Below are 25,764 nucleotides of genomic sequence, written 5' to 3'. Positions count from 1 at the left end.
GTGATAGGACGCCAATGCGAAAAGGATTCACAAAGATGTCTTTTAGGAAAAAGCTTGACTAATCCTTGCTTCCAAGACATTGGCAAACAGTCATCTTGCCATGCTTTATTGATCATGAATAAGATCACCTCTTCCAGAAAAGGCCAGAAGGCAATAAAAAATTCCAAAGTCAAACCATCCCAGCCAGGTGATTTGCATTTACCCATCGAACGCAAGGCTTCCTTTAATTCCTCTTCTGAAAAAGGTTCCTCTAATACCATTGCATCGGCGGGCGAGATAATAGGTTGCACATATTGCAAAAGTTTACAACGGGCCTCTAAAACCTCTGGAGAAACTTCCGAGTTCGAGGCAAAAAGAGAAGAGAAATAGCATTTAGCCAAGTCAGCCAACTCTTGCATAGAATCAGACCATTGGCCATCTGACTTTTTAACTCTGCGAATATTCTCTTTCTCCCTGGACTGATGCAAACTTTTGAAAAATTGTTTAGAAGAGCAACCTTTATCCAGCAATGCCCTTTGACGAGAGCGAACCATCCACTTTTGTAATTTACGCTGCTCGTTTAGCATAATAACATTCTTTGCCTGCAATAAATTATCTTGGTGACACACACACACACACACACACAGAGAGAGAGAAGCTACCTACATCATCGCATTATCAAGTAAATTGTTTAAAAGTGAATGTCACATTTCACCATACCTGTCCATAAGCTGCTCTTTGGGTGGTGTTGGAGGAAGACCAGCATATCTACCTCTCCAGTCAGGTGCACCTCCACCATAGACTCTTAACCATGTCCGAAATGCAATCACAAAAGCATCCGATGTTGTCGGAACATAACAGGCTTTGTTCCAATTCGTGTTGCCGACTTCTTCCAGCTTACGCTCCTACACAATACAAAGCCAAAAAGATCGTCCTTGTTAATGATACGTAAACTTAAGAAGCATGCCCTTCATGATGCTTAACTCGATAGCCACATCCTTGATCCAAGTGCTTGCAACATGACAAAGCATAAATATCAACCCATAAATATTATGGATTGAAGTAAAGGAGATGGTCCTTCAAGACACAAGCTTCGAGAATCAATCAGAATACTTCATATCGTAAGCATGATTTTGCCCCATACATAGTGTGTTATTCTTCATTAATGAGAAAAGAGATCACAGCATGATAGTAAGAAGATCAGTATGAAGACATGTGGTAGGGAGAATCTTACTATCATATGGAGAAGGTACATGTCAGAATCCAAGACAAGCATTTGCCGGATATGAATGACCCATCGAGGAATCATGTATTCAATCCACATGGTAAAGTTTTTACGAAAAGCATATATCAATTTGCTTTGGCCAGGAGAAACAGGGATGCAGATAAACACCAGAACAATCCTCTTTGGAGCTTTCCCAGCTGTGTCACCATCTTCCTAGAAAACAAACAGAAAAAAGTTAGTCTAAATGCAGGCTTCGCAAAAAGCAAGACTTTATAGCTATGAAATCATATAACTTTGTGCTCAATCTAGCATGTGAATTTTTAACATGCTCTATCAACAAACCACTTTGGGACTATTGAACTGAGAGTCTAGGGTAAAAATGCAAGGGGCCATAAAGACAGCCGGTCCCCGTTCTGCCATTCCCGTGTAGCCGGACTTCTCTATTTTATCCACTTTGTAATTCAAGGGTTTTGCCATGCTCCGAAATCCCTAATCATTGAAAAAATGAGTTATTGGGAAAGAACATCCCCAAGAAAGTATACTTATCCATAAAAAGACCTGCAACAAAAAAAAATTGTGTGCATGCATGTGTGTTTGTGTGTGCGATTTCCTGCAAGAAATACCTGAATTCCATGATGTGCAAATGGTACATGGGCTGGATCCATAAGGTTCTCAATCAGCTGTTCATAGCTGCCATAGTTCCAAAGATTTTAAAAAAAAATAAGGTGATTGCTGGGCCATAAAGTTCAAATGAGCCATCCTTATGTACTGTGGTCCCTAAAATCAAAAGCATTAAATATTTTATTGCTAGTTACATCATATGATGCCAAGGGAGCCAGAGAATAACCCGTAAGGCATGTCTCTTGAAGACAATTCATCCTTGAAGGCCGGATCTGCGAGTGCAGGGATAGATGGAGGCCGTTTGCTGGCTGCTATATTTTTGAATTCTGGGCTTGCATCCGGCCAGAACCAGATGAGGCCTTCCTGCTCGACACTAGGATAAATGGCTGCACAAGCGCGCTGTGATTTCCAAACCTGTACGGCAAAATAACCATTTCTCTAACAAAAGATTCCACCAGTGCTGATTTTTTCAAATACATTAATCTTGCAAACATTAGCAAGGTGTGAACACAATAACAAGACACTGTCCAAGGCAATACAAGAGTGACTACAGTAACGAGCTCAACTGTAGTCTCTTTTACAGTTCTCTACTGCTGTCGCCTGATGGTGCTGATCTGGCTTTCCAGCATGCTGGTTTTTGTAAATCCTTCTTGTGCAGGTTTCTAATTCATCAAAATCAGTGTATTTTAACACCAATAAGCTGATGAAATCTTGCAGCTCTGTGTATCCCTGACTCTCTTTATCTAGATGCTGACATCTCCCTTGAGATCAGAGAGATATGGAGATCTTGTGACGGTCCTGATCCTCGTCATAATATTGCGTTGGCTCTTGAGAGGACCAGCCATCATTATCATAGCACTGCCTTATCCAAGAAGAAGGAGGCTCTGGGCAAGGAGAGAGCTATTAGGCGTAGGATTGCTGCTCTTCAGAGGGAACATGAAAAGCATCCACATGCGTCTTGGATTACAGACCTCTTGACCACAGTTAGAGCAGAGCTACAGTTGGCCATGGACAGGAGGGCTGAGTTCGCGTTTCATGCGAACGAGGCTTTTTGGACTCAGATGGGTGGCAGATGCAACAAAGAGTTTTTCTCAGCACACAGGCCTTCCCATAGCAAGGATTCTGTGAGGTACTTGCAAGATTCACAAGGTGAGGTTCAGATTGAGCCTGATAAGGTGAGGGGTATTGCTTCAGATTTTTATCGGTCTTTGTTGACTGCAGAGGTGCCCTCTCCTCAAAGAGATGTGGCACGGCAGAAAGTTTGGGAGTGCATGCCCAGGCTCATTACAGATGATATGTGTTCTTCCCTGGATGCCCCTTTCTCGAAGGATGAATTCCTTCACGCACCGCATGCCCTTTCCAGTAGTTCATGCCTAGGGGATGATGGTCTTTCTCCCACCTTCTTTATTCTTTCTTGGGATCATATTAGAGATGCTATCACTGTTGCCCTTCAGGAAATGTGGTTGTCGGGTATGATGCCGCCATACCTCACGGAGGGGCTGATTCACCTTATCCCCAAGAGTGGGGACAAAGACTGACATCAAGCAATGGAGGCCCATCACCCTCCCTGGATCTCCATATAAAATCTTAGCTAAATCCTTGAGTGTAAGGTTGCAGCCGATTCTCCAAAGGACTATCCATGATACACAGAATGGGTTCCTCCAAGGAGTAGATTTGATAACATCTTTTCTTTCTGGGAAGCTGTCGAGTGGGCAAAGTCTAGTCAGCAGCCTCTTGCCATTCTTTTGCTTGATTTTGAAAAAGCTTATGACAGAGTGGATTGGGATTTTTTGGAGGGCACTATGGCACACATGGGGTTTTCCAAAAACTGGAACAGAGGGGTGTCCTGCCTATACAGGGAGGCTCATAGCACTGTTTTAGCTTGTGGGGGGCGCGGCGAGCGTTTTCAGATTTCCCGTTCAGTGAGGCAGGGTTGTCCCCTCGCCCCTTTACTGTACCTCATTGTAGCTGAGGCTATGAGCAGGTTTCTTCAGGCTGCCCCTGGTGTTGTGGGTCTCAGGCTGCCTTTATGCACACGAAGTCGCGGAGGTGACTCGACTCTCAGCTCACGCTTTATTTTTTCAGATGCAGTTCACCGCTCCCCTTCATCCCCCCTGGTTAGGTCCCTCCTACGGGCCTGGGACTGCTTGAGGAGTTTCTTGGTACACATCCCCCCGTGTTCAATGGAGGAAGCTAACCGGCAGCCCATTCTGTGGAATGATTTGATCTTAGATGTGCATGGTAGGCCTCTTGGGGCAGCCATGCATATTCTTTGGGCTGGCTGGGAGGCCCTATGCCCCACAATGCTGGCCTGGAAGAGGCTTCAGAGCCTCACCGAGGTGCAGAGATTGGATTTCACGCAGCATTTAAAAGGCTCTAGCCGGAGGATTGCACAGATTGATGCAGCCATTCCCAACCACTAGATTACTGGATCTTTCTTGGAAGGCCATCATCATTCTTGGTTTGGGGTTTTTTCTAGGACAGGTGTTCCTCTTCAGGTTATGGGTCTCCCCTTGCCTAGGGAGGATGATGTACCGGTCTTTTTTTCTGTACAAGATGGATGGCAGCTGGAGAGATGTGACGTGCAGGACCTTATTGAGGACCCCCAGATTTGTCCAATCAGAGTTGTTGGCAGGTTAGGGAAGCACGTCTTTGTTGACACCCCCCCCCACCCCAGGGATGATCACAGAGAGTGTTAGCCTTTGGTTGTATGGTGACTGCCCTATCAGACATTTGCATTGGGACCCCGATGAGTGGGAGTGGAAGGATGCTTGTAACCCTTTGAAAAGCATGTCTTTTTTCAGTTATACGGTGCGGAATGCCAGACATCTTATCTTGGGACACATTCAGAGTGTCCCTACTCTTAGACCCCATTGGGAATCTTACGGCATTTCGACTGACATTCAGAGGGTATTTTGGCGGAGATTGTGACATTCTTATAGGAAGCCACAGATTTCCTCCTTAATCTGGGTTTCTATTCATGGTGGTCTGGCCACCAATCAGTGGAGGTCTGTTACTAGTGCTTGCCTAGCATGCCCTAGATGTGCAGGAGTTTCAGAGTCAGTTTACCATTGTTTATGGGAATGTAGGGAAGCACACAGGGTTTGGTCTGCGATTGCACACCTCTTTGGTAGGATTAAGAGGGATGCTATCATTTCTTTTGGCTCTATCATTTGGTTGACACACTCTGTGCCTCAACTGAGATTCGAGGGGACTGACAGGAGCTTGGCCATTATGGTTAGGCAAGGAGTTGCTCGGCAGTGTTGTCTTCAGGATTTGCCACTTTCACACTCTCTCCGGCGCACAGAGGTTAGACAGCTCTTGGGATATTATTGCTAGCATCTCAGCCTGGAATATCTGGAAGGCTAGATGCACTGAGGCCATTGAGGGTACTCCCGTTCTTGTTTCTCAGTGTCTTTGCAGGATCTGGAGTGATATTATTCACACCATTATGGCTACCTAGACCAGAATCCAGGGATCTTCGAGGGCTACGGAGTGGAAGCGCGGCCAGTTTATGAGAGAGTGGGACATTGGTATCTTTTTCACATCCTCTCATTCGGGACCCTATTGGCAGCACAAGGCTCTTGATTGGTTGAGATCTCCACCTTGCTTGGTGTGAAATCTCCATTTTGTAAAAAAAATTCATACTTAATAGAAGTCTCCTTTCTTTAAAAAACAAATACACTTAAATACACCAAGATTTAGTGGACAACATGCTTAATACAAGAAGTAAATTGCTGAATTGACAAGAGACACACAGTGAGCCGGAACGGCCGGCCCCTCCCTCAAATAAAGTATATTGATCTTGGGAGAATCAAGTACATAGTGTCATGGGCATTTCTGACCAGATTTCCATACCAATGCATATGAAAACAGTATTGCAAACAATGTAGTTGCTGGTGTAGACTTGCAACTCACACTACCCTCTCAAGTGGCCATGTTCCCTACCATCTGCTCTCTATTGTTCCACCAACACATGGTAGCAACAATCTGAAAGAGAGCACGTAGGACAAGAGAACACTACACAGGGTAGTGATCATGGAGTCCGGTTCCTCCTTCCTGTCGGAATACGTAGCGGATATGAGAAACTGCTGAGAGCACAGTGTAGCAAGATACCAACATGAAGATGAGCAAACGCAAGAGAACCTCCAACAGGAAAAATGTTGAAGTGTGTGTTACGACTCTGTGTTTTTCCCTCTGGACAACAAGCAGGTGGGCACGGGCACGGGCACGGGCACAGACAATGTGAACAGGCCTCAGTTGGATATGAAAAGGAAACTCGTAGATGGTGGCCAGCCCAAGTGTGAAAGGGGACAAAAGAGAATTTTATTGTTTATAAGGTTTAATAACCTTTGAGGCTTAAAAATATTATTTTTTTGAGGCATGCGTTTTGCCATCTGCTTTTGGCGTTTTTGAGAAAGCGCATCGCCTCCTTATAAATCAAAGGGTGGCGGAGCTGAAGAGGGTAGGGTCGCCGTGTGGAGTCGAGGTGTGGTCATCGTGTGGTACAAGCGAGCGGGCTGTGCGCATGGCTACAACCAGGCGGGCTGTGAACAACGCTGGGCGCCAGGCGAGTTGCTGCCAGCGAAAGGACACCAAACGTGCTATGTGCAGGGGCTGCCAGCAACCAGCAACTAGACAGGTGGGCAACCAGGCAGGCGTCAGTTAGGCGGACAGCCAGTCGGGCAGCCAGGTGGACGCGAGCTGTGGGAAGGCGGTGTAGAGGATGGGCATGCAGCAGCGAATCTGACGAGGTGCTGGCGGTCGTGGAGCAGGTCACTTGCATGTGACAGCCAGGCGGGCAGTTTTCTGCAGCATGAAGCAGACTGCATCGCTGAGGCATCTCCGCAGCCAAACCGGACAGGCTTAGACCAGCATGATGGAAGCGGGTCTATGGGGTAAGCTCATTGGATACCTTTCGCCCCCTTGCATACAGCACCTATTTGTTACAGGGCAGCAAACCGCTTCTGAGGACACTACACCTTCACTGAAGGCACCCGCACCAGTCGAGAGATCTTTTTCTTTCTCTCTCATCGTGGATAGTAGGCCTTGTTTACGAGATTAGGATGCAGAGGATCAAGCTACATATGCACAGGATGATGTTCTTGGAAGAGATGTGTGTTGCTCTTCCACTTGGACTTATGTGTATTCAGGGATTGCTTGACACGTCCTCTATCTTTCTCTCTCTAGGTTTTGGCAACCTTGATAGGTGGATTTATCTGTCATGGAAACAAGACATTGGTCTTTCGAGAAGAAACAAGACTTGAACGGGCGGGCACACCCACAACAAAGGCCCTGGTGTAACATACAAACAAGAGATGACTGCTAACACCCCCTCTCAGCTCTTGGATGTGGAACCAACCCCAGTGAGCTGTAGTGCCGCCGGAGCATAGCCTGAGGTAGAGACTTCGTGAAGAGGTCCACCACATTGTCCTCCATCGAACAAAACTCTAGCAAGATGTCATCAGCAAAAAACTTCTCACGAACTAAGTGACTTTGGATGGCCGTGGGTTCCTCCTATGGAAACCCAATCTCACCAAGTAGCCTCTACAACCACACCACCTCGCAAGCAGCAGCACAAGCAGCCCGGTACTCTGCCTCTGTAGACGACAAGGCAATAGTCAACTACCTCTTGCTGCCCCATATGAAACAACTCCTGAGCCAAGGGTAAAACAATAGCCTGATGAAAATCTCCTCGTGTCTCGATCTCCTCCCCAATCTGAGTCACTCCAGCTGTCGAGTCTGACTCCATCCGTCGTTCCCCCTCTAGGATCACAGTAGAGTCCAAGATCCTTCGTGCGCTGCAAAAACTGCAAGATCCACAATCCTACGCCCCAATGAATAGTCAAAGGCGTCTGCAGAAATGAGCTCAACAACCCCACCGGGAAGCTCAAGTCCAATCTGGTATTCAGCAACCAGATCAATGAACCGAACCGCTTCCAAAACAAGGTGGCATCAACCTGCTCACAAGGATCATCAACTGTAACTTTCGTATGCCAAGTCCTCGGAACTTGCTGAAGACCACACAAGGCCTTCCGGAACCTGTAAACCACCCCCGGTGAGCCCGGAACCTCAAAGCCTGGAGACTGCTCAGCATTCACCTCCACCTGCAAGTCACCATCTGCCACTTGCTTGGCTTTCCTACAAGTCCCCTGGGAAAGAGCTTCCTCAACTACAGGAGGCTCTTCGTCCCGACTGATACGAGACATCAAAGCATAGTTCACCTATAAAGGCTCCTCTGACTGACGAATGCAAGAACTGGAATGTTCTTGCCTACTGCTGCCAACATCTGGCAAGCCATTCACCATTTGGTCTCGGAAAAGCCTGCTAACAGATGAAAACCAAGAGATGGGACAAAAAGAACCTGGGAGGAATGTTTCCCCCCTCTGCCATCGGAAACGATCTCTAACCTGCCCTCACTGTGAATTAGGTATAGTGGACTCGTCACCAATCAGGATGTGACTTGCATGCCTCCGAAGATCCTGTAATAACTCTCGAGAAGGAGTCATGTGCCTGGAAGCACTACTGTCTAGAATCCAATCCCGAGTGTCCCTAGCGGTGAGTCCAACGGTCAACCGCCTCCCTGCTCAAAGAAGATGAAACACCGGTGTCCATAATCTCCAAGTGCACAAAAGCTCGAGTCTTCACGGTTGCTGCTAAGGAATCATCACCCTTCTTGGTGAGCCGCTTTAGGACATTTTCTCCAATAATGGCCTTTCTCGCCACAATTGTTATAGGTTCTCTTTGCCTTCAAGGCATCACGATCCCCGTGGGGCTCCTGCTCGGAAGACTTCTCCTGTTGTGAAGACTTCCCTTTGCCCTTACTGCGGCCTTGCGACCACTGGCTAGTCAAGGCCTCCGAACCTCCACCCTGTGGAGGCTTCGAAAAACGCTCTTCCTAGTCCAAGACCATAGGCACAAGCTCCTCCCATGTGATGGTGCTGAGCCTGCCACGTGTGATCAAAGAGGAGTAAAATGCTAAGTACTCAGAGGTCAAATGAGACAGCAAAGTCATGGCCATGTCCTCTGAAGATATCTCTTTCCCAGCCTGAAGAACCTCTTGCTGAAGAGCCTGCAACTTGTTGATGTGCTCCCACATCGTCGACGACTTTGCAAGATCCATCACCTGCATCTGAACTTCCAAGGAGATCCTCTTCATGGGTGATACCCTGTTATACAGAGAAGTCAAATGCTACCAAATCCCTCTGGCCAGTGTCATATGCTTTATATGGTTAATCACTTGTGGTGTGCAATTTAGGAAGATGAAAGAATGCACACGGGCATTGACACGATCCCACAACTGTGCCTGAGCCTCCCGTTCTTTCCGAGTAGAGGGTAACAACTCCCCATCCTCCAACTTCGGCTGTGGAACACCAACAATAATGAAATCAGCCAAGTCATAAGACGCCAATACAGACTCCATTATTACCTTCCATATGTCGTAGTTGGTCCCGTCCAACTGTCGATCCACGGGGAACGTGGGGAGAGTAGGGATCTTCACGTGCTTCTCAGCCATCTCAAGCAAGTCTGCCATCGGGGGGGTTACTTTGGTCTTGTGAAGGGAGGGTGGGTGGGAAAAAAAATGAAGAAGAGGCTGCAACTAATATGCAAGGTGGCTGTCCACCAACGGTGATGGCCGCCTTTTATCCAATCTCCAAGTCCCGAACAGCCCAAGAGACCTCCAATCAGCACCAAAAAACCAGCAGTCCCGCAAGCTCTTCAAATCTCCCATAAGCTCCAAGGTCTTCAAGAAACAGTCCCACAAGCTCTCCAATGTCTCCAACCTTCAAGCCACTTGGGGCTCTGATACCATGGCGGAATACGTAGCGGATATGAGAGAAATTGCTGAGAGCACAGCGTAGCAAGACACCAACATGAAGATGAGCAAACGCAAGAAAACCTCCAGCAGGAAAAACGCTGAAGTGTGTATGGAAGAGAAAACGCAAATGAGAGAGTGAGGTTGTGTGTACTCTGCACTATATACAAGATCCGGTACAACGATACCCAACTAGAAAGTGTGGAGGGGCAAGGGGCCATTTTATATGGCCCCAGGCTGCTGGTCGGCCAGTCTAAAACAGGCCGACAGCAACCATTGCTGTGGCAACCAGCACCAAGTGTTCACACGACCAGAAAAACCCTGGTCAGCCAGGTGCCAGCAGTCGGCCTGGTCACCAAAAGGAGTCCGGTAGCAGATCAACAGTCGGCCAGCATCAGGAATCAGCCAACAGCCCTCCACACCTCAAGAAAAATGGAAAAAAATACATGGAGACTGAGGAAAAATGGGGAGACAACAAAAAACGAGCGAGCACACCCACAAAAGAGACCTTGGTGTAATATACAGACAGGAGATGACTACTAACACCTCCTGCTACTTGCTTCCATATTTAAACATCAAAGCTTACCAAATTGCAACTAGTGTTGGTGACAGCAGAAGTCTTCGCGATGGAAGCGTTTGGTGCGTTAAAATCTTCGATTTGTCACGATCCTTCGTGAAAAAAGTCTTCAAGAGAATGAAGGGAATCTTGGGAAAGCTTCCCCTTTGGTTCAACTTGAGAAAGGAGGGCTAAAATTAGGGTTTTCAGCAAAACGACCAAAAATTATAACAAAAATAAGAGCTATTTTGCTGAATTTCAGTCATTGGGAGTGTGTGGAAGAGTGTACACCACCTGGAAACTAAAGGAGATAGCACAGGCGGAAGCATAAACAGTAAACATATGAGAGAGTGCAAAGGAGGTTGAGAGAGTTGGGCAAGATCACCTTTTATAACAGCAATAAAGCTTTACAATGGCAATAGCCAGCAACAGAGTGCTGAACTATGTGCAAGGAAAGTGGATGAATGAGTGAATAATGGGGAACTCCTTATATAGTGCAGTAGGGACTTGGTTGACTGCCTCTAGGACTGGCCGACTGGCCCTGGACAAAATAAATAGGAGAAAATGTGTAAAATACAAAATAAATGGTAGAGCCCCAAAACACAGAGATGCACAAATTCTAACACCCCCTCTGCAGCTCATAGTGTGCAAGAGTCAGAAGAAGATAAGTCGATGAAGATACAACCATGGACCCTCCAGCACCGCGAATACTGGAATCACCTTAGGGAGAGCATCCACCAACCTGTTTCCTCAAAACAAAATGCCACCACGAACACCAAGGAACTTTGCTTGGCCACGAATTCCTACACAAGTGTGCAGTGGTGAACTCCAAGAATAGATGATGAGCTGTTGGACACAACACGCCCATAATCCCCAACAGTGGACGGAACACATCACGTCCCAAAAGCCTTGAACAATGAACTTGGAACAGATCAAGTTCATAATCTCTGTTGTACCAAAGATAACCATGTCCTGCCAGATGTCTAATGCTTGGAACTCCGAATCACGGTTCCCATGCACCAGTAAGTGGAGCTGAAATAAGCGCCCCTCTCTCGCCCCACAAGCCTCTTCTGGCTGGAAGCACATGGGGGGAAACTGCATGTGTACTAGAGAAGTACACCATCTGGGTTCTCCTGAGCCAGAAGCGCCTTGGGAGCCCTAGAAGTGGTACTAGAATATGTATCACTATCCTGTGTTGTGTCTTTGCCTTTTCTCTGAGATGAAGCCTTGCCCTTGGTCTTGTCCTTCTTCTTGGACAAACAATCTTTGGACAGATGGCCTCTTTTTCCACAAGTAAAGCAACGACTCTTACCTTTCTTCTAAACTGAGGAAAGTACTATCATGGATCGTTTCAGCAAGCAGGCCCATTTCATTCCAGTCAGGAAGAAGATTAATGCAGAGCAAATAGTGAGGATATTTTTAACAAATATTTTCAAGTACCATAGGATGCCCACATCTATTATTAGTGACCAAGACCCTCGACTGACGAGTTTATTTTGGAGAGCATTGTTCGAGAACATGAAGACTTCGTTGAAGTTGTCATCGTCTTTTCATCCACAAACAGATGGGCAATCGGAAATTGCCAACTCAGTTGTATTGGATCTTTTAAAGTGTTATGTTTCGGATCATAAGGAGCAGTGGGAGAAGTATCTTCCTTTGGTGGAGTTTGCTTACAATAACACCATTCACACTTTGACAGGTAAGACACCTTTCGAGATTATGGAAGGCAGGAAGAAAGTACCTCTGATCCTGCATACAAAAGATAAGATCTTCGAGGCAAATCGTTTTGTGAAGAATATGGATGAGGCTTACAAGAAGGTCAAGTTGGCTCTTCAAAGGACTCAAGGGAAACAGAGGAAAGAAGCAAACCTTCACCGTCGATCATTGGTTTTTGATTTGGGAGATTGGGTGCTTTTGAGATTTGAGAAGACTAGACTCAAGAAAATGAAGGGTAAACAGCATTTATATCCTAAACTGAGTATGCGGTACTATGGGCCTTTTCAGGTGATTGCGAAGATGAGTGATGTTTCTTATCGTCTTCACCTACCAGATCATTGGAGGATTCATAATGCATTCTATGTGAGTCTTCTTAAACCTTTCAGAGGTGAGGTGCCTAGAGATCAGGTTGATGAGCCACAACTAGAAGTCGAAGAACTAGATGCAGATTTTGGCACATAAAGAAAGAAAAGTCAGAGGAAAAGTTTCACGTCGATATCTATTGAAGTTTGTGAACTATTCACCTATGGATTCGAAGTGGATGGAGGAGGGTGACTTGGCAGATTCACCGAGGATACTACAACTTAACCTCAAGGCTTTTGGTTTGGAGCCTACCTTAGAAAGTGCTTCAACAGGTTCAGTTGTGGATTCTCGAGTACTACCTGTTACTCAAGATGGGGGGTGACTCCGCTCCTTTGTCACAAAAAGTTCACTTGGATGAGATCTGGAAGTCGCTTGGTGTTCTTATTAGCACACCCGAGATACTGAACTGACAGTATATCTGCCTATGGGATTTTTTTAAGTTTTAAAAGACCCCTCCTCCAAGGTTTCAAAGGTGTTTTATTTTTTATTTTATTTTTTTAAAGAAAATTCAATATATATATCCATATATATATATATCCATATATATATATATATATATATATATATATATATATATATAATTAAAAAAAACACAAAAGCAAAGCAAAAGCTAAGCCTAGCTTTTGGAGATTTTTAGCTTTTGGGGCTATCTTTATAAACCCCTTAAGTGGGCTTCTTGCCACACATCTCTCAAGTTTTCAAGCTCTCAAGCTCTCAAGTTCACTCGCACTCTTGTTGTGCAAAGATCGAATTTTCTCTCCACGTACCCTCTTCACGATGTCGACCCAAGAATCAGAGTTGGAGCCCCTTGTGGAACGCGAAGGCTTGCCGGCTACGGAAGGTACCGATGCCGATCTTTTTGACGATTTTGTGTCAAAATCAGATTTCCAAGAGTTCAAAGTAGCTCTCAAAGCTTCTTCGACGGAACGTCAGGAACAAATCGCAGCCCAAATGCAAGCTTTGCAGAACTCCATTGCTCTATTGACCACTACCCTCTCTACTTTCTCGGGTATGGATACCTTGGCTTCAGCTTTAGGCCCCAATATTACTCCGGAACCGTTCGGGGGGGCGAGCAAAAGCAGCGCACCAAGGAGATCGTGGACACTTGGCTACACAAGTGGCAAGTTCACTTTCAGTTTCATCCATATGATGATGGAAAGAAGATACAGTTAGCAGCAGGTTTCCTGTCTGGCAAAGCTTTGCTTTGGTGGAAGGAACTCAACCCTAAGCCAACGACTTGGGCACAATTCGAAGACGCCTTCAAGAAAGAATTCCTCAAGAAAGAGGATGATTATGATGTTGTTGCCCGGTTTTCAGCTTTGACCATGACCTCGCAGCACCTCAATTATGAGGTCTACCTCCAGAAATTTCGTGACTTGCAGATGAAAGCTACAAAAATGGATCCCACTACTCTTTTGGGGTTTTTCGTAGCTGGTTTACCAGACTTGTACCGATTTTTACAGGTTAAAAATAACAAATGTAAAACATTGGACGAGGCCATTCATCAGCTCGTATCTATGATGATACAATGGTCTCTTCCAAGTCGAAACCCGTTACCGAGCAGGGGAACAAGCATAAAAGAAAGTTCTCCGCACCTATGGCTAACACGACTGAAGGAAGGTCTTCGGACCAACCTTCGAAGAATTCAAGTTCGACACCAGCGAAGAAGAAACGACTCCTTAGGGCTTTAAAGCTCAAGAAGGAAGGACGTTGTTTTATCTGCGAAGAAAAAGGACACATGCGTAACGAGTGCCCAAAGCCAAAGGGTACCAAGACAAACGCAGGACCCAAGCCAAAGGCAGCTAACCAGTTGTCTTTGACAGGTACATCAATTACTGTACTTTCTCGCCCTAGTACTTCCTCTCATTGTCTGTTCAATTCTAAAGTATTTGGCTTGCATGATCTTCTCTGAGTTTATGGAGAAGTGAATGGCCATAAAATTCACATTCTTTTAGACCCTGGCAGTTCACATAACTTTGTTAACTACAAACTTGTGCAGAAATTCAGTCTTGATACGACACTCAGCGACCATACCTATGACGTACGCCTACCTGCGGGAAGGCAAGTTTGGGATCGAAAGGTGGAGATGCTTCCAATCTAGATTCAGGACTACAAAGATACTCTGGAATGCTATGTAATGCATCTGGAAAATGTAGCCTTGTTATTAGGGATTGAGTGGTTTAAGACTCTTCAAGTCCAGATAGATTGGTCTAGTCATATTTTTTCTTTTCAGCATAAGGACACCAAGTAGAGTATTTTAGGTGATTGTATTCATCCCTCTCAAGGACCTCTTGTAAATACAATTGATTTTGGAAATATAATGGATTCTTCTTTGTATACCGCTTTCCATTGTGTATTGATTCCACTTTCTTCTTTTCTCATCCCTTCCATGGATGTGAATGAATTAAGTGTGTTTGAAAGCAAAGAATTACAGAAGATACTTGATTCGTTTCAAGACGTATTTCGTAAGGAACTGCCATCGGGTTTACCACCTGAACAGGCACCTGAACAAGCAGTAGATCATCGTATTGACTTGATCCCTGGTGCTCATCCTGTCAGTATTCCACCTTACAGGATGAGCCAAACTAAGGAAGATGAGTTGGCTAAACAACTCGAAGATTATTTGAGGATGGGCCAGATCCGTCTAAGTAAATCACCTTGGGGTGCACCTGTGTTGCTTAGGAGAAAGAAGGACAAAACTTGGAGAATTTGTATAGATTACAAGAGATTGAACAAGCTGACCATTAAGAACCGTTATCCTCTCCCTAGATCAGATGACCTGATTAACCGGTTAGCAGGAGCAAAATATTTCACGAAGATAGATTTACGTACTGGCTATCACCAGATACGTATTCATGAAAGGCATGTCGAAAGAACCGCCTTTCGGACTAGGTATGGCCATTACGAGTTTCTCGTATTACCTTTTGGGTTAACCAATGCTCCAGTCACTTTCCAGTAAATGATGAACGATCTTTTTCGTGAACATTTGGGAAAATTTGTGGTGGTGTTCCTGGATGATATTTTGATATATAGTCGTACTCTTGAGGATCATGTCAGACACCTCACGATTGTCTTATCTATTTTAAGACAGAATCGACTATATGCTAAGTTAAGTAAATGTGAGTTCTTTCTGACCGACATCATTTACTTGGGACACAAGATCACTCGAGATGGATTGAGCATTGACTATGACCGAGTTCAGAAGGTTCTGGACTGGCCTATACCGCGAACAGTGAAACAACTTCGTTCTTTTCTTGGTTTTGTTGTTTTTCTTCAGAAATCTGTGCGGGAGTACTCTCAGCTCACACTACCGATGACCGACTTATTGAAAGGTCGTGGACGTAAGTCAAATTAGCCTATCACTTGGAATAACGATTTGGATATGACCTTCAGACTTTTGAAAGATAAAGTCAAGGAAGCACCTATCTTAGCATTACTTGATCCTAGTCGGCCTTATGTTCTTGAAACTGATGCCAGTGACTATGCTATCGGGGCTGCTTTATTTCAAGATGGTAGACCGGTTGCTTTTGAAAGCAAAAAGCTAGACGACACTCGATCTCGTTGGCCAACCCTTGAGAAGGAGCTTTATGCTGTGATTCATGCTCTCAAGGTTTGGAGACATTATTTATATGGCTCCAAGTTTGTGGTATTGGTTGATCATCAGTCAATCAAGTACGTGTGTGATGCGGATGATTTGAGAGGAAGGAAAGCTCGTTGGGCGGAGTTAATGCAAGATTTTGATTTTGAGATCCGTTATCGGAAAGGGTCCATGAATAGTATTGCAGATGCGCTTAGTCAAATTAGAGAGGTGAATACTTTGTCGTTCACCGAGATTTCTACTGACTTATTTCAATCATTGAGAGGGCTTTGCAGGACTGATAGTTATTTTGGTCCATTTTGGCAGAAGATCCAGGACGGGAGCTCATTGATTGACCAAGACTCCATGACTGAGCAGTCTACCATTCAGGCTGCATGCAGGAGGCCAGTGGATGATTCGGAATGGTTTACTATTCCGTAATGACAAAATTTGTGTACCACAGATCCCGGACATTAGGTCCAAGATTCTTAAGGAGTGTCAGGACGCCCCTTCTGCTGCTGGACACCCTGGGGTACACAGGACGCTATCATTAGTGAAACACACTTTTTATTGGCCGAAGATGAAAGGGTATGTAGAAGATTATGTTCTCAAGTGTCAGATTTGTCAGGCAAATAAAGCTGAACGCTTTAGACAGGCTGCGTAGTTGCATCCTTTGCAAATCCCAGGTAATAAATGGGAAAGTATTTCCATGGATTTTATTACCGGATTGCCAAGAACACATCAAGGCCACGATTCTATTTGGGTTGTGGTAGATCGCTTGACAAAAATGGCTAGATTTTTACCGACCCGGAAGACTATTACAGCTACGCAATTAGCACGGCAGTTTATCGAGCAATTGTTTAGACTGTACGGGTTACCGCAGGACATAGTCAGTGATAGGGACTCTAAGTTTACGAGTGATTTTTGGAAACTTGTTTTTGAGAAGTTGGAAACAACTTTGAATTTGAGTTCCTCTGATCATCCTCAATCTGATGGCCAGACTGAAAGAGTGAATCAGATTTTGGAGGATATGCTTCGAGCATATGTATCCAAAAGACAGAGTTCATGGGAGGATCATCTTCCTATGTTAGAATTTGCATATAACAGTACTAAGCATACGAGTACAGGTTTTAGTCCTTTCATACTTATGTATGGTTTTCAACCTCGATCACCTGTTACAGTAGGATTCTCAGGACTTCAGCATGATGCAGCACGTAATTTTTTGCAAGATATGCAAGAAATGTTACAAGTTGCGAAGGAATCTATTAGAAGTGCTCAAGACCGAGACAGGTTTTATTCTAATAGACATCGTTCACCCAGAGAGTTCTCTGAAGGAACGATGGTGTATTTGCGAGTTCCGAAAGATTCGGAGACTTTAAGGACAGGTCGATCTCCGAAATTATTCCCTAGATACTGTGGACCATTTCGTATTACACGACGGATTGGTTCAGTTGCATATGAATTGGATTTGCCTTCTCATGTGAAAGTTCATCCTGTATTTCATGTCAGTAGACTTAAGGAAGTACTGGGTGGAGCAGATCAGTTAGTTACTCCTCAAGAAATTATAGATGTCGAGGACATGACATTTGTTCCGTACGAACCTGAAAAGATTCTTGGATTTCGTGAAAGAAGATTGCGTAATACGCTTATCACGGAATACAAGATCAAGTGGAAGGATCGTGGAAGGATCGTGTTGAGGAGGACGCTACATGGGAGACATTGACTACTCTTCAGAGAGATTACCTTGGCTTGCTCAGGAGTGAGCTCTTAGAGGAAGGGGAGTATGTCATGTGCACAGTGTGTATCTACCGTGTGCTACACACACGCAAGACTAGTTTCGAGGCTTGGGGAAGCTTGGAGCTAGGCAGGCTGATTGACGAGCTGAATTAGGGATAAACTAACGGGCGGGCACCCAAGTATGGACGAGCGGGCGCCCAAGTGTGGACGCCCGATGACCGGCCAAGAGCCTATAAAAGGGTGGCCAAGGTTAGTTATTGATAAATAGAGAGTCTCACGAGTTTGTGAGAGCTCTATGGTCTTGGAGCCTGGATCTAGTGCAGACATGTACCTGCTTTACGCAGCCGAGGCCGGCAGCAATCTCGAGGCCCGCGAGGGTAGCTTCGTGGTGGTATGGGACGTTGCGAGGAGGAGATTGGTCGGTACGTCATCCTAGTTAGCTCAGCTCGTGGCTCGGTGGGGACAGCCAAGCATGTGGGCTTGCCCATGGCTGTCATGGTTGGAAGGTGAGTCAGGCCTGCACCCCCTTGTTGTTGTTTGTTCATTTGTTTGCAGGATTCGAGTCTCGTACCAGGAACGATCACGAGGAGATCCGTGGGGATTTGACAACAATCGAGGACGATTGCTTTGTTTTAGGAGGGGGGTATGTTACATGACTGAGTATTTTACCTCTTTTCTTAAGCACTATGATTATGTTTAACATTCACTGATCATGTTTTATTCTGTATGTGCATGTGTAAGATTGTTTACGTGTGTGGATGCAAATACATGTTTGGTATGTGTGTGTACATGTGTGTGCATGCTCATGTGTTTGCTCATGTGCATGTATATGTGTTTTTCTCTTACCTTGTTGCAGGTGTAGCAGTTTCCTTCTCTCTCAAGGCTACTTGTGGGTCAACCCTGCAAGTACAACCAATCAACAGCTGACGTGGCACTGCCACGTGGCACAGGTGGCTGACAGCTGACACGTGGCACACCTGGCTATAGGCGATGACATGCAGCTGACACGTGGCGGCTGGCTGCATAGGTAGGACTGCAGGTGATGTGGCCATTGGTTGCACAAGCACAGGCACTATCACGTAGGCTGGCATGCGCACTCAGCACAAGAGAGAGGCGACGGGCACCTAAACGTGAAAGCGCCGGGCAGTAGCTAAACGTGACGGAGAGAAAAAGCGTCGGGCAGCCCATAACACGCAAGAGAAAAGCACTGGGATTTTTGAAAAAAACGCTAAGCGCCATGTGTTTTTTTTTTTTAAAAGAAGGGAAAAAGCTATTCGAAGAGTCTTTTGGAAAAGCACTTGTAATAGGTTTTTTTAAAGGGAGAAAAGCTATGCTTTTCACCCCCAATCTTGTATAAAAAGGGGGCCAAGGCTCTTGTTTCCACACAACACAACTGGGCGAAAGTTTCAAGGAGATCTCCTCCACGTGAAGCAAGGAGGCATCTTCTCGGGAATTGTAAAAGGGCTATGCCAACTTCAAGTGATAAATAAATACCTGCGGGGGCACCACGCTTTGGGGCCAATTGGTCTTTTGTGCAGGAGCACTCTAGCTCTACTTATTCTTTTTCTTCTTCTTCCAAGTTTATTGTTCCAGTTCATAAAGAGTCTTAAGTGTGATTTAGTGTGCTCACCGCCCATCAAGATTCTGAAGGCCGGTTTCATTATGGGTTACCATATGGATTTCACTTTGATGAAAGATCTTTATGCTACCAAAGAGGATTTCAAAGATGTTTTGGAACAAATTACAGATTAGAGATTTGGTGACTTCTTATGTCATCAAGAAGGGTTTCTTATGATGCAAACCCAAGTTATGTGTGACACAAGGAATTGAGGCCAAAGTAATGTAAGAGTGACATGCTCCTCCCTACATGGGGCATAAAGACGTCTACCTTGATTACACTTCAAGTTTTGGAGAGCTACTTTTTATTGACCTAGTATGAGAAAGGACATTGAGTTTTATGTTCGAGAATGTTTGGTTTTGTCAGATGGTCAAGTTTTGATTGACAAAAGCTCGCAGGATTACTCCACCCATTGAATGTTCTATGGTAGAGTATTGCTATGGATTTTATCTTTGGATTGCCAAACTCAGGAAATGATGGTATATGGATCTTTTTCACGATACCAAGAAGATCAACCATGTATGTCATCGGTTGGACCTTTCAGATCATTGGAGGATATATAATGTTTTCCATGACTGTTTATTGAAACCATGTGCAGGTTACCCCTAGAGAAACTTGTTTTGAAGGATCCACCAGGGCTAGAAGAGTCAGATCAGATTGAGTTTCATTTTGTGAGAAAAAGAGGAAAGACAGTGGTCAGAAAGTTCCTCTTGGAATTCGAGAATTATTTGCTATTGGATGCCAAATGGATCCCAGAGAAGTACTTCAAGAACTATCTAGATATACTTCGGGCTTATGAGGAAGTGGTTGGTCCACATGTATTTGAAGTACAAGTATATCGACGTCTTGTGATCAAGATAGATTCAAGAGGGAGGGATTGTACCTCTAGCCCTCTTCATTGTATATATATATTAGACTGGAATTGATCATTATTCTACTTATAATGATTACTTGGACATGCTCTAGTTTGGGTGGCAACAATGCCTGATAGCCCAAGGAGCAAGATTTGTATTTGGATGGCAACGATGCCAAATGACCCATTGGACGACAACAATGCCTGTCACGTGCACACCCATCAGGTGTACAAGTGGCATCGCATCATCAGGCATATATCAGTAGAAGCATCATATGGGGGTGTTTTATCACCAACATCAGCACTCCAATCATCATGAGCATTGTAAGGCATTCATATGCATCAGCCGACAGCATGTATAAACCAGCCGACTGGCATTTTATGGCATTTGTGGCATTTTATGGCAGTCGTGGGCATTTGCATCTGGCCGACTGCAGCAAGGCTGGCTGACCAGCACCAGTCACTCATATAAATAGAGGCGCATCACATTCAGTCCATCATCGCATCTCACATCAGCGTTTTCAGCCCATCAACGCATCCAGTTCAGCACAGCGCATCTCATCCAGTTCAGTCCAGCAGATTCAGCCAACGCATCCATCTCCTCAGCGTTTCCTTCCCAGGCAACAGGAGAGCATCTGCGTTTTCAGCATCGCATCAGTCCCAAAGCCATCCCTTCAGCGTTTCCTTCCCAAGAGACAAGGGAAAGACAGTGGGACAGCAGTTCATCCAGCATATCAGTATATTCAGCATATAGGCAGCATATTCAGCATATAGTTCATCATTCCTATCTCCTACATAGAGGGAAGCCGGCATCGAAGGGTGGACCTCAGCATTAGAGCAAGGAACAGTCCTCAGCATCAGCATTCAGCCTATTCCTCTCATCCTGAGAAGGATAGTCATCTAGGACAGCATCATAGATCTATTCAGATCTCATTGTAACCCATTCATTGCATTGCATTGACACTATCTGTCTTTCTTAAGCATCATTAAGTGCAGTTCAGTTAGCCTAAGGTTGTGTTTACGACGATCAAATCCCTCACATGTCACAATGCCCGAACAAGATTTGTATTTGGGTGGCAACGATGCCAAATGACCCATTGGACGGCAATGATGCTAGAATGACATTTGTATATGGGAGGCAATGATGCCAGATGATCCATTGACGACAACAATGCCAGATATCTTGGACTTCGCAGTCGGGCGGTCATTGCAACCAGATGGCCAAGATGACTATATTGGATTTTGCAATCGGGCGGTCATTGCGACCAGATGGCCCAGATGACTCTATTGGATTTCGCAGTCGGGCGGTCATTGCGACCAAATGACCCAGATGGCTGTATTGGACTTCGCAGTCAGGCGGTCATTGTGACCACATGGCCCAGATGACTGTATTGGATTTCATAGTCGGGCGGTCAATGCGACCAGGTGGCACAGATGACTATGGAAGACTTCTCGAGCAGTCCTAGTGACCAGATGGCCTTGAGGATAGTCTGATCGGTTTCCCTTCGGAACTAGATGGCTCAACACGGTTTCGATGAAACCAGACAGGACAATCCATGAATAGGAGGATCATTATTTGTGCATTGCATACTAATGTATGTTTGAATTTCTTTGACTTTGTGTGCTATTTTTGATGTGTGGACAATGCTTGGATTTATGGCATGTGATAGTCCACTCGGCTCCAGACTACCTAGCCAGTATCTAGAATACCCAGTAAACGCGAATGGTGCACTTATTTGTTGACTAGATTTTGACTAGTTTTTGCAGGAGGTAAGTATGCATTTATTTTATCTTTCACATGTGACAAGCCATGAAGGTGTACCATCAAGAATAAAGCTATTGGTCAAAGCAAAGGCATTGACATGTTGCCAGATGAGCAAATGACACCACAGGTATAGGGAAAGACCAGATGCACAAGCTCACGAGATGGGGCTAGCACCTTGAAACGTATGGAAGTACTTGATGTACTTGGAACACATGGATATACATGGAATAAATGGATGTGCTTGGAACACTTGCAGTCCATAGTTGAGGACAACTGTGATATAAGAGAGAGGGAATGTAGCTATTTGGCCCTCCTAGCTCTATTTCACATGATGAAACCGATGCCTAGACACCAGACACGTGGAAGAAGACATGGGGACAAGGTCCATAAGGTTTGATTAAGAAAAAGCACCATTCTTGGTCAAAAAGCAAGAAAAAGTAAAAAGTCAAACAGGGTTGACCGCAAGCCAAGGGCACCATTGGAAAGAGAAGACTGAGCCGGACCAAAAAGCGAAAAGCTACTTTTTCAAAAAGCAGCTCCAAGGCCAAAAAGAAAGCTAGAAAAGCAAAACAAGAACTTTTGACTAAAGTTGAGTAATATTTTACTATTAAAAAGACCAAAAGCAAAGTAAAAGGCAAAAGCATCACTTTTTAGCAAAAAGCAAGGCCTCTCTTGAGCATCAAGTTGAGAAGAACCTCTTCATTGCATTGCCATCTTCATTGAAGCATGGAGATCATCTTCTCCATCATCATCTATGAACCAATCATGGAGTTTTTCATCGTTGCCCACTGATTACAAAGCGCCTCCATCAACTGCAGTGCCATGTCATCATCTGTCCATACGACTATACAGATCCGTACAACCGTACGGAACTGTGCGGACATGTGCAAAACCGCACGAACAAAAAGTTTCAAAAATCCAAAATTTTTAGAAACCCTAAAACTGCTACAAAAACCCTAAAATTTTCTTTTTCGAGGTTTTTATCACCCGAAAACCATTAATACAGGTTTTATATCAGTTTTCTTGCCAGAAAGAGGTTTTCTTCATTGACAAGGCTGTAGGAGTTGTGGAGATTACTCATGGGATGAGCGAGTGATACTTGGACTTGGACTTGGATATGGACTTGGATTTGGATTTGGATTCATTGGATTGGGATATTGGATTTGGTACTAGCCCTGTCAAATCCCCACGGATCCCCTCGTGATCGATCTTGGTTCGAAACTCGAATCCTGCAAACAAACGAACAACAAACAACAAAGGGGGTGCAGGCCCGACTCACCTCCCAACCATGACAGCCGTGGGCGAGCCCACAGTCTTGGCTGTCTCCACCGAGCCACGAGCTGAGCTAACTAGGATGACGTACCGACCAATCTCCTCCTCGCGACGTCCCATACCGCCACGAAGCTGCTCTCGCGGGCCTCGAGATTGCTGCCGGCCTCGGCTGCATAAAGCAGGTGCACGTCTGCACTAGATCCAGGCTCCAAGACCATAGAGCTCTCACAAACTCGCGAGACTCTCTATATCAATAACTAACCTTGGCCACCCTTTTATAGGCTCTTGGCCGGTCATGGGGCGTCCACACTTGGCCGCCCGCCCGTCCATACTTGGGTGCCCGCCCATTAGTATTTCCCTAACTCAGCTCGTCAATCAGCCTGCCTAGTTCCAAGCTTCCCCAAGCCTCGAAACTAGTCTTGCATGCGTATAGCACACGGTAGATACACACTGTGCACATGACATACTCCCCTTCCTCTAAGAGCTCACTCCTGAGCTCACTAAAAAGCCAGGGTAATCTCTCTGAAGAGTAGTGAATGTCTCCCATGTAGCGTCCTCCTCAACACGATCCTTCCACTTGATCTTGTATTCCGTGATAAGCGTACTACGCAATCTTCGTTCACGAAATCTAAGAATCTTTTCAGGTTCGTGCGGAACAAATGTCATGTCCTAGACATCTATGATTTCTTGAGGAGTAACTAACTGATCTGCTCCACCCAGTACTTCCTTAAGTCTACTGACATGAAATACAGGATGAACTTTCACATGAGAAGGCAAATCCAATTCATATGCAACTGAACCAATCCGTCGTGTAACACGAAATGGTCCACAGTATCTGGGGGATAATTTTGGAGATCTACCTGTCCGTAAAGTCTCGGAATCTTTCGGAACTCGCAAATACACTATCGTTCCTTCAGAGAACTCTCTAGGTGAACGATGTCTATTAGAATAAAACCTCTCTCGGTCTTGAGCACTTCTAATAGATTCCTTTGCAACTTGTAACATTTCCTGCATATCTTGCGAAAAATTACGTACTGCATCATGCTGAAGTCCTGAGAATCCTACTGTAACAGGTGATCTTGGTTGAAAACCATACATAAGCATGAAAGGACTAAACCTTGTACTCGTATGCTTAGTACTGTTATAAGCAGATTCTAACATAGGAAGATAATCCTCCCATGAACTCTGTCTTTTGGATACATATGCTCGAAGCATATCCTCCAAAATCTGATTCACTCTTTCAGTCTGGCCATCAGATTGAGGATGATCTGAGGAACTCAAATTCAAAGTTGTTTCCAACTTCTCAAAAACAAGTTTCCAAAAATCACTCGTAAACTTAGAGTCCCTATCACTGACTATGTCCTGCAACAGTAACCCGTACAGTCTAAACAATTGCTCGATAAACTGCCGTGCTAATTGCGTAGTTACGGAATAGTAAACCATTCCGAATCATCCACTGACCTCCTGCAGCCTGAATAGTAGACTGCTCAGTCATCGAGTCTTGGTCAATCAATGAGCTCCGGTCCTGGATCTTCTGCCAAAATGGACCAAAATAACTATCAGTCCTGCAAAGCCCTCTCAATGACTGAAATAAGTCAGTAGAAATCTCGGTGAACGACAAAGTATTCACCTCTCTAATCCGACTAAGCGCATCTGCAATATTATTCATGGACCTTTTCCAATAACGGATCTCAAAATCAAAATCTTGCATTAACTCTGCCCAACGAGCTTTCCTGCCTCTCAAATCATCCGCATCACACACATACTTGATTGACTGCTGATCAGTCAATACCACAAACTTGGAGCCATATAAATAATGTCTCCAAACCTTGAGAGCATGAATCACAGCATAAAGCTCCTTCTCAAGGGTTGGCCAACGAGATTGAGTGTCGTCTAGCTTTTTACTTTCAAAAGCAACCGGTCTACCATCTTGAAATAAAGCAGCCCCGATAGCATAGTCACTGGCATCAGTTTCAAGAACATAAGGCCGACTAGGATCAGGCAATGCTAAGATAGGTGCTTCCTTGACTTTATCTTTCAAAAGTCTGAAGGCCATATCCAAATCGTTATTCCAAGTGATAGGCTGATTTGACTTACGTCCACGACCTTTCAATAAGTCGGTCATCGGTAGTGTGAGCTGAGAGTACTTCCGTACAGATTTCCGAAGAAAAAAAACAAAACCGAGAAAAGAATGAAGTTGTTTCACTGTTCGTGGTATAGGCCAGTCCAAAACCTTCTGAACTCGGTCATAGTCAATGCTCAATCCATCTCCAGTGATCTTGTGTCCCAAGTAAATAATGTCGGTCATAAAGAACTCACATTTACTCAACTTAGCATATAGTCGATTCTGTCTCAAAATAGATAAGACAATCGTGAGGTGTCTGACATGATCCTCAAGAGTACGACTATAAATCAAAATATCATCCAGGAACACCACCACAAATTTCCCCAAATGTTCACGAAAAAGATCGTTCATCATTTGCTGGAAAGTGGCTGGAGCATTGGTTAACCCAAAAGGTAATACGAGAAACTCGTAATGGCCATACCTAGTCCGAAAGGCGGTTCTTTCGACATGCCTTTCATGAATACGTATCTGGTGATAGCCAGTACGTAAATCTATCTTCGTGAAATATTTCGCTCCTGCTAACCGGTCAATCAGGTCATCT

At 44.9% G+C, this 25,764-nt stretch overlaps 1 protein-coding gene across 1 annotated transcript in view; it reads right to left on the bottom strand.

Moving 5' to 3' along the window:
* LOC147633759 (protochlorophyllide-dependent translocon component 52, chloroplastic-like) overlaps positions 1-25,764 on the bottom strand; it is a 79,667-nt gene that overhangs the window by 41,424 nt on the left and 12,479 nt on the right. The window contains exons 2-6 of the mRNA XM_086804788.1: positions 2,052-2,239; positions 1,828-1,894; positions 1,547-1,693; positions 1,214-1,417; positions 700-884 (exon numbers count right to left, since the gene is read on the bottom strand). Coding sequence (XP_086660914.1) covers positions 700-884; positions 1,214-1,417; positions 1,547-1,693; positions 1,828-1,894; positions 2,052-2,239 — 791 coding nt within the window. The remainder of the gene's footprint in view (positions 1-699; positions 885-1,213; positions 1,418-1,546; positions 1,694-1,827; positions 1,895-2,051; positions 2,240-25,764) is intronic.

Source organism: Cibotium barometz, chromosome 11, assembly GCF_041138505.1.
Source record: "Cibotium barometz isolate CiBa-2024 chromosome 11, ASM4113850v1, whole genome shotgun sequence".
NCBI classification, from domain to species: Eukaryota; Viridiplantae; Streptophyta; class Polypodiopsida; order Cyatheales; family Cibotiaceae; genus Cibotium; species Cibotium barometz.
The sequence above is the reverse complement of the archived record's forward strand: the minus strand, read 5'-3'. Positions and strand labels throughout refer to the sequence as shown.